The sequence below is a fragment of the Gekko japonicus genome, unplaced genomic scaffold (assembly GCF_001447785.1).
Source record: "Gekko japonicus isolate JY-2015 unplaced genomic scaffold, Gekko_japonicus_V1.1 scaffold281, whole genome shotgun sequence".
Lineage (NCBI taxonomy): Eukaryota > Metazoa > Chordata > Lepidosauria > Squamata > Gekkonidae > Gekko > Gekko japonicus.
The window spans coordinates 659,358-678,752 of NW_015174281.1; the positions used below are offsets into that span (position 1 = coordinate 659,358).

The window sequence follows — 19,395 nt, forward strand, 5'->3', positions numbered from 1 at the left end:
CCCCCCCAGCCCCCCACAAAGTTTCAAGTGGTTTTTTGCCATTGACTTCAATGGCCCCAATGGTTATAATGGACCCCAATTTTTCGGGTTTCCCGAATTTTTTCGGGATTCGGAAAAATGCATAGGAAGCCATTTCGGGATTGCAAAAGCCGAAAAAAGCCGAAAAACGTTATTTTCGGCTTTTTTTTCGGTTCGGGATCCCGAAATGCACATCCCTACTCTGTATAGCTTGGGAATTTTCCCCATTAGAGATTGGGTTTTCTGATCTAAACTGCTAATGGCTGACTTTTTTACAACTGTCCTAGGTCCTGGAGTTCAAGTAAATAGTTATTTCCAGCAAGAATTTCCTAGCCTGCAGGCTGCCGGAGATCAAGAAAAGTCAGGCAAAGAGAAGGAGGCAGCTGAAGAGCCATACGGACCTGGGCCCAGTTTACGACCGCAAAGTAGGTATACACAAAGTATGGGAATAGCTTTAAGAAAACAGGTATTCTGAAAAATAGTACATGAATGGAGTGCAGATTTGTGCATTGGAAATCTTAGATTCTTTGACATTTGTAGGATTACAACCTGCTGGGTGTAGTTAGCAAATGAAGATAATGGTTTTTAGAGTTTTGGATGGACTTTTCATCATATCGTTAAGTTCTGTCCTTTTTGTTCCAGATTTGATTAAAAAGAAATTTGGCTTACATTCTCTTCCAGTACCCTATCTTAGCCAGTAGCTTGCCTTTCAGGTTCAAATTATACCTCATTTCTTCTGTTAAGTATAATGGGCAACTAAATTGGCAGTGCTCAGCTAAAATGTTGAGAGAACTGACGAATCTTTAGTTTGTTTAAAACCATTTGACACCTTTGATCAGTTGGTTGTTGCCAATGCTCCTTGCTTGTTTAGTTCAGGTATTACGCCCAATCATAGCAGTGCTCACCAAAAACAGACAGCTACTGTATTCTTTCAAGCATGGGGAGGAAAGCCAGCATGGAGGATGCCATTTTTCATAATGCATGAGTCCAACTTTAGTTGCAGTTAATCTTCTGCAGCAGCATCATTGGTCTGCAGAAGCAGTTCTGCTCCTATGGTAGTTCAGGTTGTAGATTCATATATTTCACTGTGCCTTCAGGTAACTTCATCTGTCCCTGGAAGTTCTTTGGGGTTTTGCCTGGGGAATGAGGAGCTAAAACTGGACTGAAGCATGTTATCTATGCAGCACAGACTAAATGATGATCAGAAACCTGTTTGTAAAAATGCACATTGTTGTTCTTTTGAATTAGACTGCTTTTTTAAAACTACAACTAGCTAAAAATAAGAAAGAAACCTGTTTAAGGCCTCTCTTGTCTATCCCAACCCAGATGTTGCTAGTTGGAGAGAAGGTGGAGGCAAGAATCTGAACTCTCCAAACTCGCCGATGGATCAAGAGGCAAAACCTCCTGGTCAAGAAGATAATAATGTGCCTGGATCAGTAGAACAGAACGATGGCCTCAAGGCTCCAGAGAAGAGGGATGTAAGGATAGCGCAGCCTCCTCAGCCCAAAATGAATGGGCAGCAGCAGCAGCCGCCTGGGGTTATTCCCCAGTACAGAGCAATGATACCACCCTATGTAAGTAATGTTTGTGAAGATTAAGTAATCAAAGGCTCGTTTCCTTTAATCTCAGAGAGACTATAGAAGGGAAAGGAGGGATCTGTGGATGGAATAGATGGGAGTGAGGTGTTTGTGGGGTGACTGTTTCCACTTTCTCCAATATGCTTTTGTCATGTTTCAGTTTGACTTGTAAAAATAACTGGCCACTTTGCATATTCAAATACCACTTAATGTTAAAAGCAAATAAATTGGTTGTATGGGGGTGTGTTCCCACAGGATACTATGTTTAATATGTTAGTACCATCAAGTTTAGTTTGTCTTTCCTCTCTTGTGTTCTGATTCGCCTTAAAACAAGGGTTTTTAAAATACTTTGTTAGTCCTAATAACATTGTCAGTAATAACATATTATAATGAACATTAATAAAACAATGAACTATGGGGAAAGGACTGAGAATAATAATAAATAGTGGTATTCCAAAATAAGCGTACTTGGATCAGTGAGCATTTGGGTAATCACGTCATAAAGATACCATAATAAGCTCTCTCCTCTTCTTTTGTGTAGGAAATGGAAATAGCATATGGTTTTAAGTCTAGCTCCCCTAAGAAGTGGGAATGAGCTGGTCTAGATAGGTATGAAGTGGTTTTGGAAAAAAGTAATATCTTTTGAAGAGGTCCTACAAAGGGGTAGTGGTTATATTTCTATGTTTTATTATCTTCAAGCTAAAAGTTTTTTGCTTGTTAAAATGCAGTCTGGTTTTTGGCTTAAGAAGCTTTCCTGAGTTTGAAGCCCTATGGGCACAATAGGCTGATCATGTATATTGTAGGATTTAAAACATGTTAATCACTGAAGATCAGGATATTGTGCATGTTTTTCAGGCTAACCTAGGAGGACCAAGTCCTTGAGCAGAGATTGCATCTGAAACTTGGAAGTTTATATTGTTCAGAAGCTATGCATTCTGTCTTGAGTTTGACTTGAAAGAGAACTTGGGCAAAATGATTAAGCAATTGTATCTTTCTCCTAAATATATGGCAAACATTTATGGGTTATCGTCAAGTAATCACTGGTATTGTGATGCTCCATCTGCAGATTTCATTCACATATGGTGGTTGTGCAAACATGCAAAAGGATGTTGTGCTGTTGATCTGTTAAGCATGGGCTGCAATAACATAATACCGAATTACTTCTCTTAAAACGATCTTCAATCATATCCATCTGAGTTATTCCTCTTATCCGTGATCTCTGTAGCCATGCTAGTCTTTGTGAGACACTGGAAATCTAAAAATTTCCCAAGGTCTTTGGAGTGGTTTGATAAAGTAAATTACACTTTTTAATTGGTTAAAATTACGTTGTTACAGAGAGGTTAGTGTTTGCAACAGCTGGAGGGGACATGTTTAGCTATAATTAACCGTATTACAATTTCTGTTTAGCCATTTAGTGCATTAAGAATATATTGGTAGATTGTATGGGTAACTTATGTGAGTTATAGAACAAAGTTTGAGTCCAGTGGCAGTGCCACCTTTTAAGACCCAACAGAGTTTTATTCAAGGTATACACACAAAAGCTCATACCTTGAATAAAAATTTGTTGGTCTTAGAGGTGCCACTGGACTCAAACTTTGTTCTACTGCTTCAGACCGACACAGCTACCCCACCTGAATCTGTCTTCTGTGAGTTGTGTTACATGTGCATATAGGTGATGTAATATTGATTGCAAATTCAAATAAAAATAATTTTTTAAAAGAGTTTGAAAGCTCAGTGGAATATTTAAATACTCAGTCTTTCTGGTTTGGGTTATCTCCAGGGCACTGTAGTTTCTCTTTCATTTCTCAGATTTTGTTCAGAAGTTGATTCATCATAGTTATCCCTGTGTTAGAAGCCAAAAAGCTTCAGCATCCAGATAGGATACGCTCTTGTGTAGTGGACAGTCACTGGAAGAAGCAGAGTTCTGGTCAAATCCATATAGAATTGCAATCAGAGGATTAATACTGAGATGCCTCAGAAAGTGTAAATCAGACACTGCTTGGTTTCTTGAATATACCATCTAGCAAGAATCACATATAAGAGTGTAATTTGTATTATCAAAAAGGTACAAGAAAAGATAGGAGATCTGTTAAATACTGTTCCTGTAGTCCTCTGTCTAAACTTCTAAGAACAGTATATTTAAACTCCAAGAGGAAATGCAACAACAGCATGCTTCAATAAAAACCTAACCTTGACTAGCCAACAGATTGTCACAAAAGTGCTATCTGAGTAGGGTGGGAATAGCAGCCCAATTCAGAAGCCCAGGGAGTTTTATTTGAATACCTGCCCCAGCCTGTTTATCTTGTTAAATCTGTTTGAAAATATGACAGTGTTGACGTCCATTGATGTGCAACACAGGAGATTTTAGTCCTAACTTTGCTTTGAGTGTCCACAACTCTGAAAGGCACAATCCAAGCATTTGGCCTTGTTCAAGGAATTTTCCCAGATGGTAACATGCCTAGCATATATCTCTGGACTGACTACTTTCTCTTCTAATCAAAAAAGAAAGCAGAAATGAAGGAAAATAGACCTAGGAATGATGGCAGGACATCTTGTCACACTTGCTGTTCTGTCATTGTCACGGCTGTCATACATTGCCTGTAGATTCTTCGAGAAAGTATAGTGACTGCTTTTTGAGCCCAGTTCTGGTTACCAAAGATCTTCAGCTCTTGTAAATTAGTCTTTGGAGATTAGAGTTGACTTGGCTGTAATGTAGTCATATAATTACAGTTTTTGCACATGCTTTTTTCTCTTCCTAGATGTTCAGTCAGTATCCTAAATTGGCATATCCTCAAATGCCAGGTCCCAGCAGATTCCCTGCTCCACCAGAGGCTAACAGGTAAGAACTGGTCAGAGATAAGCCTGCTGTGGTTGATTATGCAACACAAGTTGGCATAATAATAAAACCAGACCTGAATAATGGTGCAGTCATTAGTTTATACGGAGGAAGTTTTATGTTGAAGTTGTATATCCTTGGTCAGTATGCTTGGTATATGTCGTTAATAATTGTTTCAGCTGTCTCTTTGTGTTACTCCTTCAGCAGAAAGATCCTAGGCACCTAAAACTTATATGCAAACACTAAGGACATCTTTTCCCCATCCTAAGAAAAACTGGCTTCTTAAAATTGATTGTGGCATATAGTAATTGGAAGAACAGTGGAGTAAAACTGGCAAAAAAATTCTACTAATGGAATTATTTTCAGTCTTTTTGTGTGTGTGTTTTGTGTGTCTGTGTATGCCTGGAAGTCATGGTTGACTTCTGATGACCCCTAGTGGGGCTTGGACGTTTCAGAGAGGTGGCTTACTATTGCCTGTCTCTGCACCAGCTCTGGCATTCCTTGGAGGTCTCCCTTCCAAGTACTTGCCAGGGTCGGCCCTGCTTAGCTTCCAAGATCTGACGAGATCGAGCACACCTTGATCCAGGTCAGGACGGAATTATTTTCCATCTTGAGCTGAGCCAGTCTTAGTGCTTAACTCTGTTCAGTTCTTAACTTGAATAGGAAATATTAACATATAAACACAAAAATGGTTCATTTTGTTTGTTCTAGAGGCCCAAGGGGGAGAGGACCCCCTTCGCGGAGCTCAGAAGCTGTCGAACGCCCAGCAATCCTAAGTGCTAGTGAACTGAAAGAACTTGACAAGTTTGATAACTTGGATGCTGAAGCTGATGAGGGCTGGGCTGGTAAGCCTATTGATCTCTGGAAATCTTCTGCAGGTTAATTTAGCAAGTAATTGAAGTGCCAACCTCACATCCTTTATTTTTATTGTAGGAGCCCAAAGTGAGGTGGATTACACTGAACAGTTGAACTTCAGTGATGACGATGAACAAGGAAGTAACCAGAAAGAACAGGATAGCAGGTGACTGGTTTTCTGCATGTGTGCATTTTAGGAAACTTAATCTAGTTTTTGCACTACATATACTGTATGCTTGCCTAAGAACTAGATTAGGCTGTGGGAAATTGTGGGTTTAGATTTCTCCTGTATTATAAATCTTTCTGGTCCTGTACTCATTTCACAGTTTAACTTACATCACAGTGTTGCTCTTCTTCAGTTGTGATTTTTTTGAGATTTCCATGCTGTTACTTGTGTATGCATCTGACAAATGCAGTAGCCATTAGGAGATTAAAACGACATCAAAAAGTGGAGTTGACTTTAAAAGTCTCCTGCTCAGAAGCCATCTAATTTCCATGTATGTCCTTCATGCAGTAATGAATCTACAAAAGATTTGGAGAAGAAGGATGTCGAGGATCGTAAATCATCTGCTTCTCTGCAGTCAGTTGCCTCCAAAGGACCCTATAGCAAAAGCAATCAATTTGATCAGGTATGTTTTTACTACCTATTTTATAGACTTAATTCCAGTAAGTAAAGGTAAAACATTTATGGAAATTAGCCACATGAAAACTTTTTTTTTTACTCAACTCCCCTGACTTTGGGTAAAAAAGGAAATGGGGTAAATTGAAACATATGTCATGCTAGCTTCCATATTAAATTTACAATACAAAATAAAATATGTTTTAAAAAACATACTACAGTTTAATGGATGAATGATTTTGTTCAGTACTGACCTTGATAGACCAGCCATCTGATACTGTACAAGGTGACTTCACGTGCACAGAAGAGATTAATGTTCTTCTTTCAGACTGCTTCCATCTCTGGAAACAAATAAATGTCTGCCACTATCCTAACAGATCACATTACTGAGGGCTATCAGTGTATGAATGCTGAGTTAATCTTTCAAGTAACATTGATCTGTTCCGTAACAGATCGTAGTCACACACCATTAGTGCCGTAATGTTTGTTGATTTTATGTGCCTAACCATCAACTGGTTCCTTTTCAACTAGCTTGCTAAAAATCATCTCAAAATCTACCATTGTTTTGGAACCTATCAAATTTGTGCTCCTACTTCTCCTGTCATGGCATCCCACACTAACTTACACCTAGGGGTATGCAAATAAAAAAATGTTTTCCCCCCATTTGGGTCTATTGGACCCGGAAAATATTAGTATTCCCGAGTATTCTCAAATACCAATATCAGTTTTTTATTGAGATTCGGGTAAATATTTGAGAAACTCGAATTTATTTGGCTCCAGTATACCCTATAATGGTACAATGGAGAAGAGATTTAACGTGATATAATGGCGAAGGGATTTAAACTTTAAATGCTTAAACTTTAAATGCCAGGCTGTGTCGTCGTGGCAGCACGACTCAGCAAGTGAACTCAGAAGGGATTTAAAGAGACTGCAATCTCTTTAAATGCCTTCTAGCTGTGCCCGAATAAAAGCCAAATAATATCGGCGTTTATTCAGGCACAGCTATTTCAGTAGCCAGATATAGATCTCTGATTTGTATTTGGCTGAATAAATACCTGAAAAATACTGGTAAGGTATTTTTCTGGTATTTATTCCGCTTAGTGCATACTGAGCACACATGCCTACTTACACCTGTTTCTGAATCTTGTTACTTGAACCTTCTGTCATAATTTAGGACAGAAATCCTTTTTCCTGCGGAAATTGGAGGCAAGAGCCAAACCAGTGTGTCCAGAAGAAGGCATGGGTAGCAGCCTTCTTTTAACTTGCTGATTTTCTCAGCAGAGGAAGTTTCTTGCATTGAGAGGCATTCAGTAATATGAGCACCTGTAGTCTGAAGTGGTAGAACCCAGGCAACGCTTGTCCTTGTACTCCACAATATGGTCTATAAGATGCTGTTGTATCATGAAATCGTTTTGCCTAAGTTAAGATTAGTTTTCCTCCAAACGAGATCCCCTTTCTTCTTGTCATGACCTAGTTGGTTGCACGCAAAACACTGGAGCACTTTCCTCTCCTCACGTAGTGACTTCACCCCGGTATTTGAGGGAACATTCCGTTGCTGTTGTGGCAGCTCTCCGTTCACCTCTGACGGCTTACCGGACCGAGGCGGGGACTTAGGAGACTCCCTCTTACCCCAGTCATGAGGGGTGCTGTACTTCTGCCCTCCGTAGGCTTCAGCCAGTCGCTTGGCCCACTGTCTTGCTTCCTGGAGAGTGGAAGGACTCTTGTCCACAAGGGAGTGCCTAATATACTCTGGAAGAAGACTCAGGAACCTGTCGATGCACATCAGGGCTTTGATGTCATCTATGGTCTTGGCCTCAGCAACCTCTACCCATAAATCATAGGCTCTTCCCAGCCTATACATCAGCTGTGGGTAGGGCTCTTTACCTTCCCGTCTGATCTCTCTAAAGCACTTTTGGGCCCCTTCTTGTATGAACCCCACTCTCTCACGCACTTGTTGTTTGAAGAACTTATAATTGGTCCTCTCTTCGCCTTCCATCTGGCCAAATACTGAAGCCAGGACTCCACACAACTGCGGTCTCAGCTTTTCCATGTACCATTCTTTGGGAACCTTGTAGTCTATGCAGACCTGTTCAAAGTTCTGAAGGAAAGCCTCGATGTCATCCCCTTCCTTATACAGAGGATATTTCTTTCTATCCCCTTGTACATCAGCATTTGGAGGAAGTGAAGGTGGCTCTCTTCTCAACTTTACCATTTCAAGCTCATGTGCCATCCTCATTCTCTCCAGCTCTCCGCGCCCCCCCTCCCTCTCTCCCTCTCCCCCTCTCCCCCTCCCTCTCCCTCCCTCCTCCCTCTCCCTCTCTCCCTCCCTCTCCCTCTCTCCCTCCCTCTCCCTCTCCCTCTCCCTTTCCAGCTCTCTCTGGGCTGCGTTCTCTTCTTTCTCAAGTTCCATCTGCTTAATTTGCAGCTGGAGACGCAATACCTCTTCACTTGGGGTTGCCATCTCTCCGTCTGCTTTCTCCTGAGACATCTGGTCAGCAGCCCCTGCTCTGGTCTTGTTTCTAGGCACAGGTGTGTCCTCTGGCTTCTGTCTCCCAGAACGGAGGAACATACGCTGCCTAACTCTAGCCTCTCTGTCCAGTTGACCCAACAGCTAGAAATAAATAAAACCCCTTTACAACACTGTTTTTAGACCTTTACATGGTCTTACCAGCACCTTAAAAAAAATGTGGCTTCCTGAAGCCAGATAAAGGGGAGGAGGGGAATTTTTTTTAAAATAATAAATCGATTATGCTTTGCCTCTCCAGGTCAACATCTGGCACATCCCACCGCTAAAACCACCATGTAATGACCACAGCGGGTTGCCACCTTCAGACACTCTGGACTTAGGGTCCCCTTGGGAAGGCCCAGAGTACCCTCCCAAACCAAACCAAACCAAAATGCCCCTTTTTAAGCCAAGAACATAGGCGTGATGACCAGGCAGAGAACAATTAAACAAATGGTTTATTAACACAGTAATGGGGCAAGGAAAACCAGACAAGGTGCTTTAAAATATATAATAGTGTTTACAGGCAAAATAAACAACTCTAACGCAACTACCTATTTCACTTAACTAGTTACTATTTCAAGGCCCACAGCCCTCTTATACCAGGTCTCCTGCCTATACTCACTCTGTCCCAAGTGAGAGATCTTTCTCTCAGACCAGTCCCCTCAGTTTTACTCTGTGTGAGGCAAGATCGCAGAAGAGAAAAGAACGCAGTTTCATGGCCCACAAAGCTTAAGTTTCAATCTCCTCACACAATCTCTGTACACCGATTGGCTACAACCGTCGCTAAGCAGTGTGGGGATTGTAGGCTGCCTGCTTTCCACTCCCACACTGGTCTCTTAGGTCCTATACAGATCATGACACTTCTGTTTATGGTTTTCCCATTTTAAAAAAATGTATATTAGGTTGCGGCACTGCTGTGCTGAAGCATTTGTACCCTTTAATTTTTTGTGCATTGCTTAGCTTATTAAAATATATATATTAGCAGTATTCATAGACAATAGTAATAACAATTACAGTAATACATTACAATAAATTGCCAGTGATGGAAGCACCAACAATAACAGTAATATCCACTTATTTTTTATTTATAATATTCCTGTGCTGCCTCTTCAGAGTCTTGCTAGAGGCAGCTTAAATGAAAAACCACAGTATAAAAATATAAGCCATCGAAAAATAGCTTGGCTCTCCTTCTGTATTTTCTTTTGAGATTAAATCATTACTTCTCTGTTTTGTGATTTTTTTTGTAAGAGTGTATATTCTTTTATTTTCTTGATCCAATAGGAGCGGGGGTCATCACAGTCTTTAGTACTTGAGAGGACCAGTTCCGGCCTTCATCCAAAATCCGCTCTTCAGGTATAAGCAGCCTTTAGAATGCCAGGCACAGTCATTTGCAGGAACTGAAGAGGAAAACAATAAATCAAAGGGACCACAGTGAACAAAGGAGTCCAGTAGAACAAACACCATGTAATAATTATTGAAACCAGTACATTACAAACTGTAAAGGCAACCCGCTGCAACAGTTCAGCCTTTAACAGTTCAGCCTAACAGTACACAGTCATTTATTCACAAATGCGACCTAGTCAATTTCAGATTAACCATTTGGCTGGTCTGAAATTGACTAAGTGGTCACATTTGTGAATAAGTGACTGTGCTGTTAGGCTGGACTGTTTAAGGGTTTGGTTCCATTGATGAGTGATATGGTCCTGATAAAGACTGAAGAAATCCCTACCACTCCGGAATAGGGCGTTGACCGCTTGGAATCTTCTTGAACTTTTGTTCCAAAGGTTCTTCAGACCTTTTTGTACCAGTTGGGGACTTTACCACACTTGTGAAATAAGTCCTACTGTACTGAGACAGCATCATACTTAACTGTTGTAGTGTGTTGTCTTTACAGTTTGTTTTATACTGGTTTCAGTAATTTGAATTTGTATCGAACTATTACACAGGATTTGTTCTATTGAAACTGAAAAGTAGGCAGTGCAGGATGTCATGCTCTCCTTCAAATCTACATCTTGTCAGTTCTGTGAAACAGATTTTAATAAAGGTAGGCACAGGGAGCTAAAGCACATGACTGGAAGTGTTAATGGAACTCTTGCCGGCCACCATTTCTATAGCTGTTGCTTTTTTCTCTGCAGAGTTTGCATGTCAGGCTAAAAAATGAATGAAAAGACTGTTCTAAAGCACCGGAGTGGTTTGCAGTGCTGTACTTGTGAACCTGTGAAATGATTCCTGGTTGGGATGAAGTTGTCCTCTTCCTTGTAGTTTGGCTCTGTTGGCACAATCTACAAAGTGGACCCGGGGTGGGGGACTGAGATTCAGGGATTCCTGGTACTTTCTCACATTGCTTGTGTTTAGCCACTCCTCTTCCTAGACTTGACCCAAGAAAATGGGAGAGATCATCAGCAAGGGAAGAGCAGCTTTCTAAAAGCGTATAGTTTAGAAGTGCCCCCCTTCCAAGACTAATTTTAAAAAAGCTAGAGAGCTGCTTTGTGTGTGTGTTTATAGTTTGATGTAAGATCTTTTAATTCTCATTTATCCTGTTTTTATTTTAAAAACCATAGCATCCACTTCCAGATCGCCTGGCAGGGCCAGGAAGACAAGGTCCCTTTCCTCCTAGACCAGTACCAGATGAGGATGAGATATGGAAGCAGAGGCGAAGACAGCAAGCGGAAATATCTGCAGCAGTTGAACGAGCCCGTAAGAGAAGAGAGGAGGAGGAGCGAAGAATGGAAGAGCAAAGAAAAGCAGCCTGTGCTGAGAAGCTAAAACGACTAAATGAGAAATTTGGCTGCGTATCAAAACCACCTCGAGAAGACCAGCTGAAAGAAAAAGTGAACGAGAAGGAAAGTGAAAAAGAGAGGGAAAAGGCAAGAGAAAAGGAGAGAGAGAAAACAATAGAAAATGAGAGAGAGAAAACAATAGAAAATGAGAGTGAAGTGGGGGGGAATCAAGAGCCAGACAAGGAGCCCGAGCCCGAGAAGGAAGAGGAAGAGGAAAAAGAGGAGAAAGACAAAGCAGAGGAAGAATCAAAAGCTGAGATACCTGAGCCTCCGAAGGCAGTCACACCACCTCTGATAGTAGAGAAGGCACCTGAAGGCGAAAGCAGCAGTAAGGATGAGAGAGGTCTGTATTGACTCTTCTGGGTTTTTTTAATGGAACAACAGCTTAATGCTTTTGGAGTGGGAGCTGCTTCAGTGTCAGATCATAACAGAAAGCACGCAAATTTGGTAGCACATGCATGTAACTGCTTTGGATCTCCACTGTGAATCACTGGCTTATGGCTGATCTGCAATATCAGAATCCAGTCTTGTTTATAAAGTTTAAGGTGAGATGTGTTGCACAGTTGTAGGTTAGTAGAGTGATAATCAGGGATCACTGTGCATTACTGAGGCCTTCTGCATTGCATTCTGGATACATGCCCTAGCTTACACTCCTGTTTCCCTTGATTAGTGTTTTCCTAGTCTGTGCCTTATTTAATGTAGCTCTGTCCATTCCATTTGTAATATTGCTTCCTCATGATGTCCTGTAGGATCTTCTCATTATTATTTAAGGTTATTAAAGTGACTTTTCAGTGTGTAAAACTTGTCTGCTTTTTTGGATGTGCATTGTATGTGGTACTAATCTTTGCCTTTTCCCCCCTCTCTCTGTTTTCTCCATTGATAGAGAGTCAGGCTGTTTCTGCCACACAAGAGAGCAGTCACAATGAAAGAGAGGGTTCCCATGAAAGTGAGCCAGATTCAGGTGCTCAGCCTCGTCCTGCTATTTCCTCTGGCTATCAAAAACAGTATCAGAAGTCATTACCACCGAGATTTCAGAGGCAACAGGTAAAATGTTGCTTTCCTGTCTGCTGCTAAAGCTTATGCTCACCATTAAGTAATTGTCTAGAGTGGACATTTGCTTATTTATTTACATACTCAATTTACAGTCTGCCTTTTGCCCTGAGTCTCAATTTGTATTGCAACTAAAACAGTGCTGTAGGGGTGTAGTGCATTCAGCCAACACAAAAATAGCAAACCTTGCATTAAAAATGCAGTATAATACAGAGAGGAATACAAGAATTACAGGACTGGGAAACAACACAAGAAACAGCTAGATCCCGATTAGATGCTGCAATAAGCATGACATTGGAAGACAATGCAATAAGCACAGCATACTCAGTACAATGAAGACTGCCTTAAATTCTACTGACGTAATTTTCATCTTTGATTTATTTAAAAAAAAACAACCCTTTTAAATAATTCCATTTTATATACTCTACAGAAAGATAGAAGTGTGGGAGCCTCCCTGACAGGCACTTGTCATTCTTACCCTGCAGAAGGCTTTGCTCTTCTGAATATGAGCATTTTGCTCATGTGAACACCTGCCCTCATCAGACACTGTATTACACAAGCCTATCTAAAACAAAGTTTAGCATCTGTCTGGTGCAGACGACAGTGAATGCTTGTAACCAAAAATTCTAATGATTAAATTTAACATTTTGCCTGAAGGATAGCCTTTCAGGAGAAGTGGTCCTTCTTATATGCAGGTACTAGGCTATGAAGGGCTAGGTAGGTGATAACCAGTGTCTTGAATTGAACCCAGATACCTTTTCCCATATGTACCCCAAAGGGCACTGCGATCGGGGACCCAGAACCGGTTGGCTCCCCCAAGCTTCAAGGAGGCCAGACTGGTGGCAACTAGGGCCAGGGCTTTTTCGGTGGCGGCTCCACTCTGGTGGAATGAGCTCCTGGAAAAGACTAGGGCCCTGTAGGACCTTTCACAGTTCCGCAGGGCCTGTAAAACGGAGCTCTTCCGCCAGACTTTTGGAGCCGCCACCACTAACACCTCCACCACCAATAATTAATATCTACTCTGGCAGAGTCCTGGCTCGCAGGTCCCTCAAACACAGCCCGTGCCAACTACCTGAGACAGCTGCAGAAGGCCGAAGAGTCAATTGGGATAATGAGGAATGCTGCTAGCACTTTATTTTGTTTGAATTTTAATATTAATATTGTATCTATTAATGTATGTGATTTTACTATGATGTTTTATGTGAATTTTATTTGTAAGCCGCCCTGAGCCAGCCTTGGCCAGGAGGGCAGGATAAAAATTTAATTAATAAATAATCATTGGAATGACTGCAGAGTAGGTTAAGATGTGCACGCCCCTTCTGATGTTTCAGAGTTGTATTCAAGGGCAAACCCGTATAGACAGCATTACATAGTCTAGCCACAGTTCAGTGGTCTAGCTGCAAAGCTACCATGACATGACTCCATGCGGCAAGATCGAGTGGGTCTTCCCCACTGCCCGTCCAAAATGACACATCCGTCAACTGGAACGTAAGCCCAGAGTTTCACGTGAAAGGATACTTAAGGCCCCTTTGATGTTGTCACACTTTTTTGAAAAAAACAATTGAATCTTTTTGTAGGAGCAGATGAAGCAGCAGCAATGGCAGCAGCAGCAGCAGCAAGGAGTCCTGCCGCCACAGACTACGCCATCGCAGCCGTCGAGTGGCCCTGTCCCCCCACCACAGCATAGACCACTGTATCAACCCATGCAGCCGCACCCGCCACATCTGGCTTCTATGGGATTTGATCCACGGTGGCTCATGATGCAGTCTTATGTGGATCCACGAATGATGTCAGGAAGGCCTGCTATGGATATGCCTCCCATGCATCCAGGTACAACCCATCCTATATTACTGTTATTACTATTACTATCATCATCATCATCATATGGCGTTGCATGTGGTATAGCCAGGAGATCCTAAGATTGTCTGGCAGCCAAACGATCTAGCTCTTTTAGCATTATGCACCACTAGGCGGCAAGCTAGACTTTTTTTAAGGCATGAGAGATTTCAGAGGTGGTTTCTCATTGACTGCCTCTGTGTCATAACCCTGGTGTTCCTTGGAGGTCGCCCTTCCAAATACTAGCCAAGGCTGATCCTGCTTAGCTTCCTAGATCTGACGAGATCTTAGAAACAGGTACCAGGACTGTGTAGTAGTTGCTTGCAAGGGTACGTTGTGGCAGCCGGCAGCCTCCTCAAATCTCTGCACATCCTTAACAGGCATAATCAAAAATATGAGGCAGGTGTTGGGTGTTTTTTTCATCTCTTAAAAATGGGGAATTGGCCACTATAGGCATTCACAAAATTTAACATTAAATTAAATGCTACCAATGATGCTTTTTTTGCATAAAAGTAACTGAAATGTGTATATTTATAGTAAGTAGGACACTGGAGCATAGCTCCCAGCACTTAACTTCATATTATTTATTATGAATCCCTATGTGTGAAAATTTCCCATTTTTAGTAGATAGTAGACTGTTCCTCCAGGTTCACTTTTTCACCTTCTACAGCTAAGTAGCAGCAGCGTCTGCCATTTCTCTGCTAAAACAGTGATTCAGTGCTGGTCAAAGCTGCCTAGATCTATAGGAAGAGTAACCTCCCTTTGTTAAGTACACTTCTGTTTAGTGTGAAAATATAGGCAATCCAGAGATGCGGGTACTGGTGCTGGATCTGATGGCTGCTTAGGATCTGTTTTACTGATTAAAATGGGGAGAATGCTTAACATCCAGTTGGTATGAAGAAATCTTGAGTTCATAGAAAAGCCGTTCCGTAGCAGGTTAAGCGATAGGTCGGCTTGTTCTGTGTTTGGTTTATAAACATCTTCTCTGTTAAACCTGTCTGAAGTGGTGAGCAACATTTTGGAAGAATAGTAAAAGAGTACGCCGCTTTATGACCTGTGAGAATCAGTAAACCGTTGCCTGGCTCTGAAAACTGTACAGGGAGGTCAGCTGGCAAGAGATATTAGTGACAGTATTCCGTAACTGCAGGGCTGCTGCTGAAGAGGATCCACTTCGTAACCACAGATCTGGGTTTTCTGATGCACTAAACCCAGGTGTCTGTGCTTGTCATGCATTTTGTGACTTCACATATTATACTATCATAAGTATAGGGGACGTGGTGGTGGAGTGCAGATTCACACACATCAGAATTGGGTTTAAAGGCCTCTGCCAGCACACAACCAATCATACAGAGTTCTCTTTTACTGAGTCAGAGCATCAATCTGTCAAAGTTGGTATTGTCTACTCTGACAGGCACCAGCTGGCCAGGGTCTCGGGATTGAGATCTTTCACGTCATCTGCATCCTGCTCATTTTAATTACAAATGCTGGGGATTGAACCTGGGAACTTCTGCCTGCAAAGCAGATGCTGTACCGATGAGCCACAGCCCCTCCCTAATGGGAGCAGCTGCAACTTACTATTACACTTTATGTTTTAGTCAATATGTCTCCAGATTTAGCTGCTTAAATGCCTGTTTCAGGCCATTAGGTTCAACTTCTTTATCTGAACGCCTTTGTTACAGGAATTATACCTCCGAAGCCACTTCTGAGAAGGGATCAGATGGAAGGGGCAGGGACCGGTTCAGATTCATTTGATCACATTTCTCGGTCAGCAAGGGAGCACGCTATGCCACTGTCTGAATCACGCATAATGTGGGGATCTGATCCTTATCCCCATACAGAGCCTCAGCAGGCTACTACCCCTCCAAAGATGGCAGAAGAAACTGAAGACCTAAGGTAAGCTTAAGGATTACTTTGCTGTATGCATCCCCCCCATCTTGTGCATTTTGCGTAAAGCTGTTGTTTTCCATATTGTAAAAGGACATTATTTTCTTTTTTTGTGGTAGTCTTTTATAGTGTCTCAGAAACAAGTACGTGCAGGTGCAGTCACAGATCGTTCTACTATGTCTCATGGTTAGCCGTAACATCGGATATGTTTGACAGTAGAGGCATTACTCTGTGACACCTATTAGAAGAGCTGCTTCTCAAAAGTGGAGAGCTGATAATATTAGCCAAATAACTTCTAAGAGGAATTCTGTTAGAGAGTGGGTGTAGGTTATTTGCAGCTACCAATGAGAAATCTAAACAGTGTATATCAGCCTGTATGGAGGAACTATTACATGTAGCGAGCCAGCTGACCATCCCAAGTTCCTATCAGATCCCCATCCAATAGTGTCACTTGAGTGAATTAAAGAGTTGGCCTTGGTATTCACATTTGTGTTGTAGCTGGTGAATATTTGCTTCAGTTTGGGGGACCGCCTGAAAGCAAGGCCTATTCTCCCCCCTCCCCCCCGGACACACACACCCCAGCCAACAAGAGGGAAGGATCATCTTCCAGGAAAGGACGTAGACAGTTATGAGTGGTGACCAGGGTCATTTGTTGCTTTCTGTGTTGGGTCTGTCCTGTGGAAGGTGACTCCTGGGTACTTGTCTACTTCCATCAGTATGCCTTTTCACTTCTCCAGATGGGTACTGTAGTTTTGCAGAATTGCTTGGTGTAAATCCTGCAAGTGTGTTGTCGTAGCCAAAAGCTTTAGCTGAACATGTGTCTTTCTTTTTTTAGGCCTGAGTCGTTTCTGGATCAAGACCAGATGCCTGTTCAAGCTGTTTACACTGTAGAACCCAAACAGTTGGACTCCCACTCAAAGACAGACTTTTTCAAAGAACCTAGTGAAGTGGACATTCAGAAGACTTCAGGGAGACCTTTGGAAGATGCAGAGTCTCAGCAAACTGAGATGCCTGTTTCTACAGTCGGCTTTGAAGTAGTTGCAGAAACTGTCACACAGAGCTCTCAGGAAGAGCAGGCATTTGTAGAAGAGAGCAGTTCTTCCTTGAAGAGGAGCGTTTCTCATGGGTCAAGCCATTCACTGAAATCAGAAGAGCAAGGGAACGAAACACAAGCAAACATTCCCAAAGCAAGCAGTAGACCCCTTGAAGCAAAAGAGCCAATTGCAGAAAGACAGGACAGCAAGCCAAAAAAAGAAGGGTTTACAAGTAATAGATTGTCAGAAGGGCTGAAACCTGAAAAGCCCTTCAAGCCCAAATCTGAAACTCGATGGGGTCCAAGGCCAGGTTATGGCAGAAGAGAAGAAGGTAGCGACAGGCCAGTGAGAAGGTCTGGTCCTATCAAAAAGCCCATCCTTCGAGACATGAAAGAAGAGCGCGAACAAAGAGAAGAGCGAGAGCAGAAAAGGGAAAGGGAGGGAGAAAAGCTGGCAAGTGAAAGAGGTATCAAGGTTGAGAAAAGGGAGCCACCTCAGGTGCCTTCTACCAAGCTCGATCCAGAGAAGACCATCGCTGATAGTAAGAAGTTGCCACCAAGCACACCGCAAGCCTCTGTGTCTGCAGATAGTCCTGTGCAGGCTGCAGTTACTCCTGCTGTTCAGCAGTCGCTTGTACAGCAGGCAACAGAGGTGCCAGTTGTGTCTCCGCAGCCCTCTGCAACCCAGGCAACTCCTCCAGTAGTTCCACAGCCACCTAGTCCACAGACAGCAGTTGAACCAACACCCCTTCCTGTCCAGCAGCCGCCAGTTCAGCAGCCCATCAGTATAGTAAAGGAAGAAAAACAGACAGACAAAGTGATCAATAACAAAGAGCGACCGGTAGAGAAACCTCGTATGGAAACCAGGCCCGTGAAAAGGGAACCCGGTTTGCCCCCCAGAACGTATTGGAAAGAAGCCCGGGATAGGGACTGGTTCCCTGACCAAGGATATCGAGGCAGAGGTCGTGGAGAATATTATTCCAGGGGCCGCAGCTATAGAGGCTCTTATGGAGGCAGGGGTCGGGGTGGAAGGGGCCACAATAGAGATTATCCACATTACAGAGACACTAAGCCTAGAGTGGAACATGTGCCTTCTGGTCCTCATAGACAGAGAGAAGAGAGTGAAACCCGTAGCGAGAGCTCTGATTTTGAAGTAGTTCCCAAACGCCGAAGGCAGAGAGGTTCAGAAACGGACTCTGACAGTGAAGTGCACGAAAGCGCAAGTGACACCCTTCTTTCAGACAAGGACAGCCTGAGCAAAGGTAAACACCCAAAGAGAGAAGAAAAGGCAGATCTCAAAAAACCTGCCAAAGCCTTGTTGTCTTTCAAGGCTGAAAATAACATCCGAGGGGACAGTAGAACACCAGACAAAGCTTATGTGAGGGAAGATGAGAACAAACCCAAACCTGGTTTTCTTCCCAAAGGAGAACCTTCTAGACGTGGCAGAGGTGGTATGTTCAGGCGTGGAGGCAGAGATCCGGTTGGTCGTCCACCTCGACCATCTACCCTTAGGAGACCACCATACAGAGAGAATCAATGGAACCCAAGGCCAATGGAAATATCCAGAGTTGAAGATGGGGACCCCCCGCGAAGGCACGAGCACTACAGTTCTGTACCACTGGATAAAAGGCCACCTGCCAAGTTTGAGAGGAAGTTTGACCCTGCTCGGGAAAGGCCTCGAAGGCAAAGGCCTGCACGACCTCCCAGGCAAGACAAGCCGCCGCGCTTTAGGCGTCTCAAAGAAAGAGAGGCCGCCTCAAAGATAAGTGAAGCCACGACTAGCTCGTCATCAAGCACTGCAGTGAGCAATGCTGTTAATGAGCAGCCAAGTGCTACTTTGGACGTTTCGGGGAGTAAGACGCCTGACCTGTCCAATCAGAACTCTTCTGACCAAGCGAATGAAGAGTGGGAAACCGCTTCCGAAAGCAGTGACTTCAATGAGAGGCGGGAGAGAGATGAGAAGAAACTGGCAGATGTGACGGCGCAGGTTGCTGTTAAGGCAGGGGAAAGCACCCTAGCCCCCAAGAGGGAAATAGCCAAAAGAAGCTTTTCCAGTCAGCGTCCTGGGATTGATCGGCAGAATCGCCGTGGCAATAGTGGACCCCCCAAATCTGGTCGGAACTTCTCAGGGCCAAGAAATGAAAGGAGAAGTGGCCCGCCAATAAGAAGTGGGAAAAGAGGGTAAGTGTGTTCGCTTATTCCAACGCAGAACTGGACTACTCAGAAACCAGGTGTCTAGTTCACTTCAAGTTTAAAAAATAATGCAACTGGTTCAATTAATCAAGTTGGACTGAATATATATAACTCCCCAATGTGGTTAATCTTCGTATGCTATTTACGAAATAAAGGAGAAAGTACAGTGGTGGTAGTGAGAAAAGTGGAAGTGTCCTTCCTGAAGCTT

At 42.9% G+C, this 19,395-nt stretch overlaps 1 protein-coding gene across 1 annotated transcript in view; it reads left to right on the forward strand.

Annotated features, from left to right (window-relative positions):
- PRRC2C (proline-rich coiled-coil 2C) overlaps positions 1–19,395 on the forward strand; it is an 80,050-nt gene that overhangs the window by 21,551 nt on the left and 39,104 nt on the right. Inside the window, exons 5-16 of the mRNA XM_015423845.1 lie at positions 306–443; positions 1,345–1,592; positions 4,355–4,434; positions 5,143–5,276; positions 5,365–5,452; positions 5,801–5,915; positions 9,693–9,764; positions 10,973–11,534; positions 12,075–12,235; positions 13,819–14,071; positions 15,757–15,970; positions 16,797–19,175. Coding sequence (XP_015279331.1) covers positions 306–443; positions 1,345–1,592; positions 4,355–4,434; positions 5,143–5,276; positions 5,365–5,452; positions 5,801–5,915; positions 9,693–9,764; positions 10,973–11,534; positions 12,075–12,235; positions 13,819–14,071; positions 15,757–15,970; positions 16,797–19,175 — 4,444 coding nt within the window. The remainder of the gene's footprint in view (positions 1–305; positions 444–1,344; positions 1,593–4,354; positions 4,435–5,142; positions 5,277–5,364; positions 5,453–5,800; positions 5,916–9,692; positions 9,765–10,972; positions 11,535–12,074; positions 12,236–13,818; positions 14,072–15,756; positions 15,971–16,796; positions 19,176–19,395) is intronic.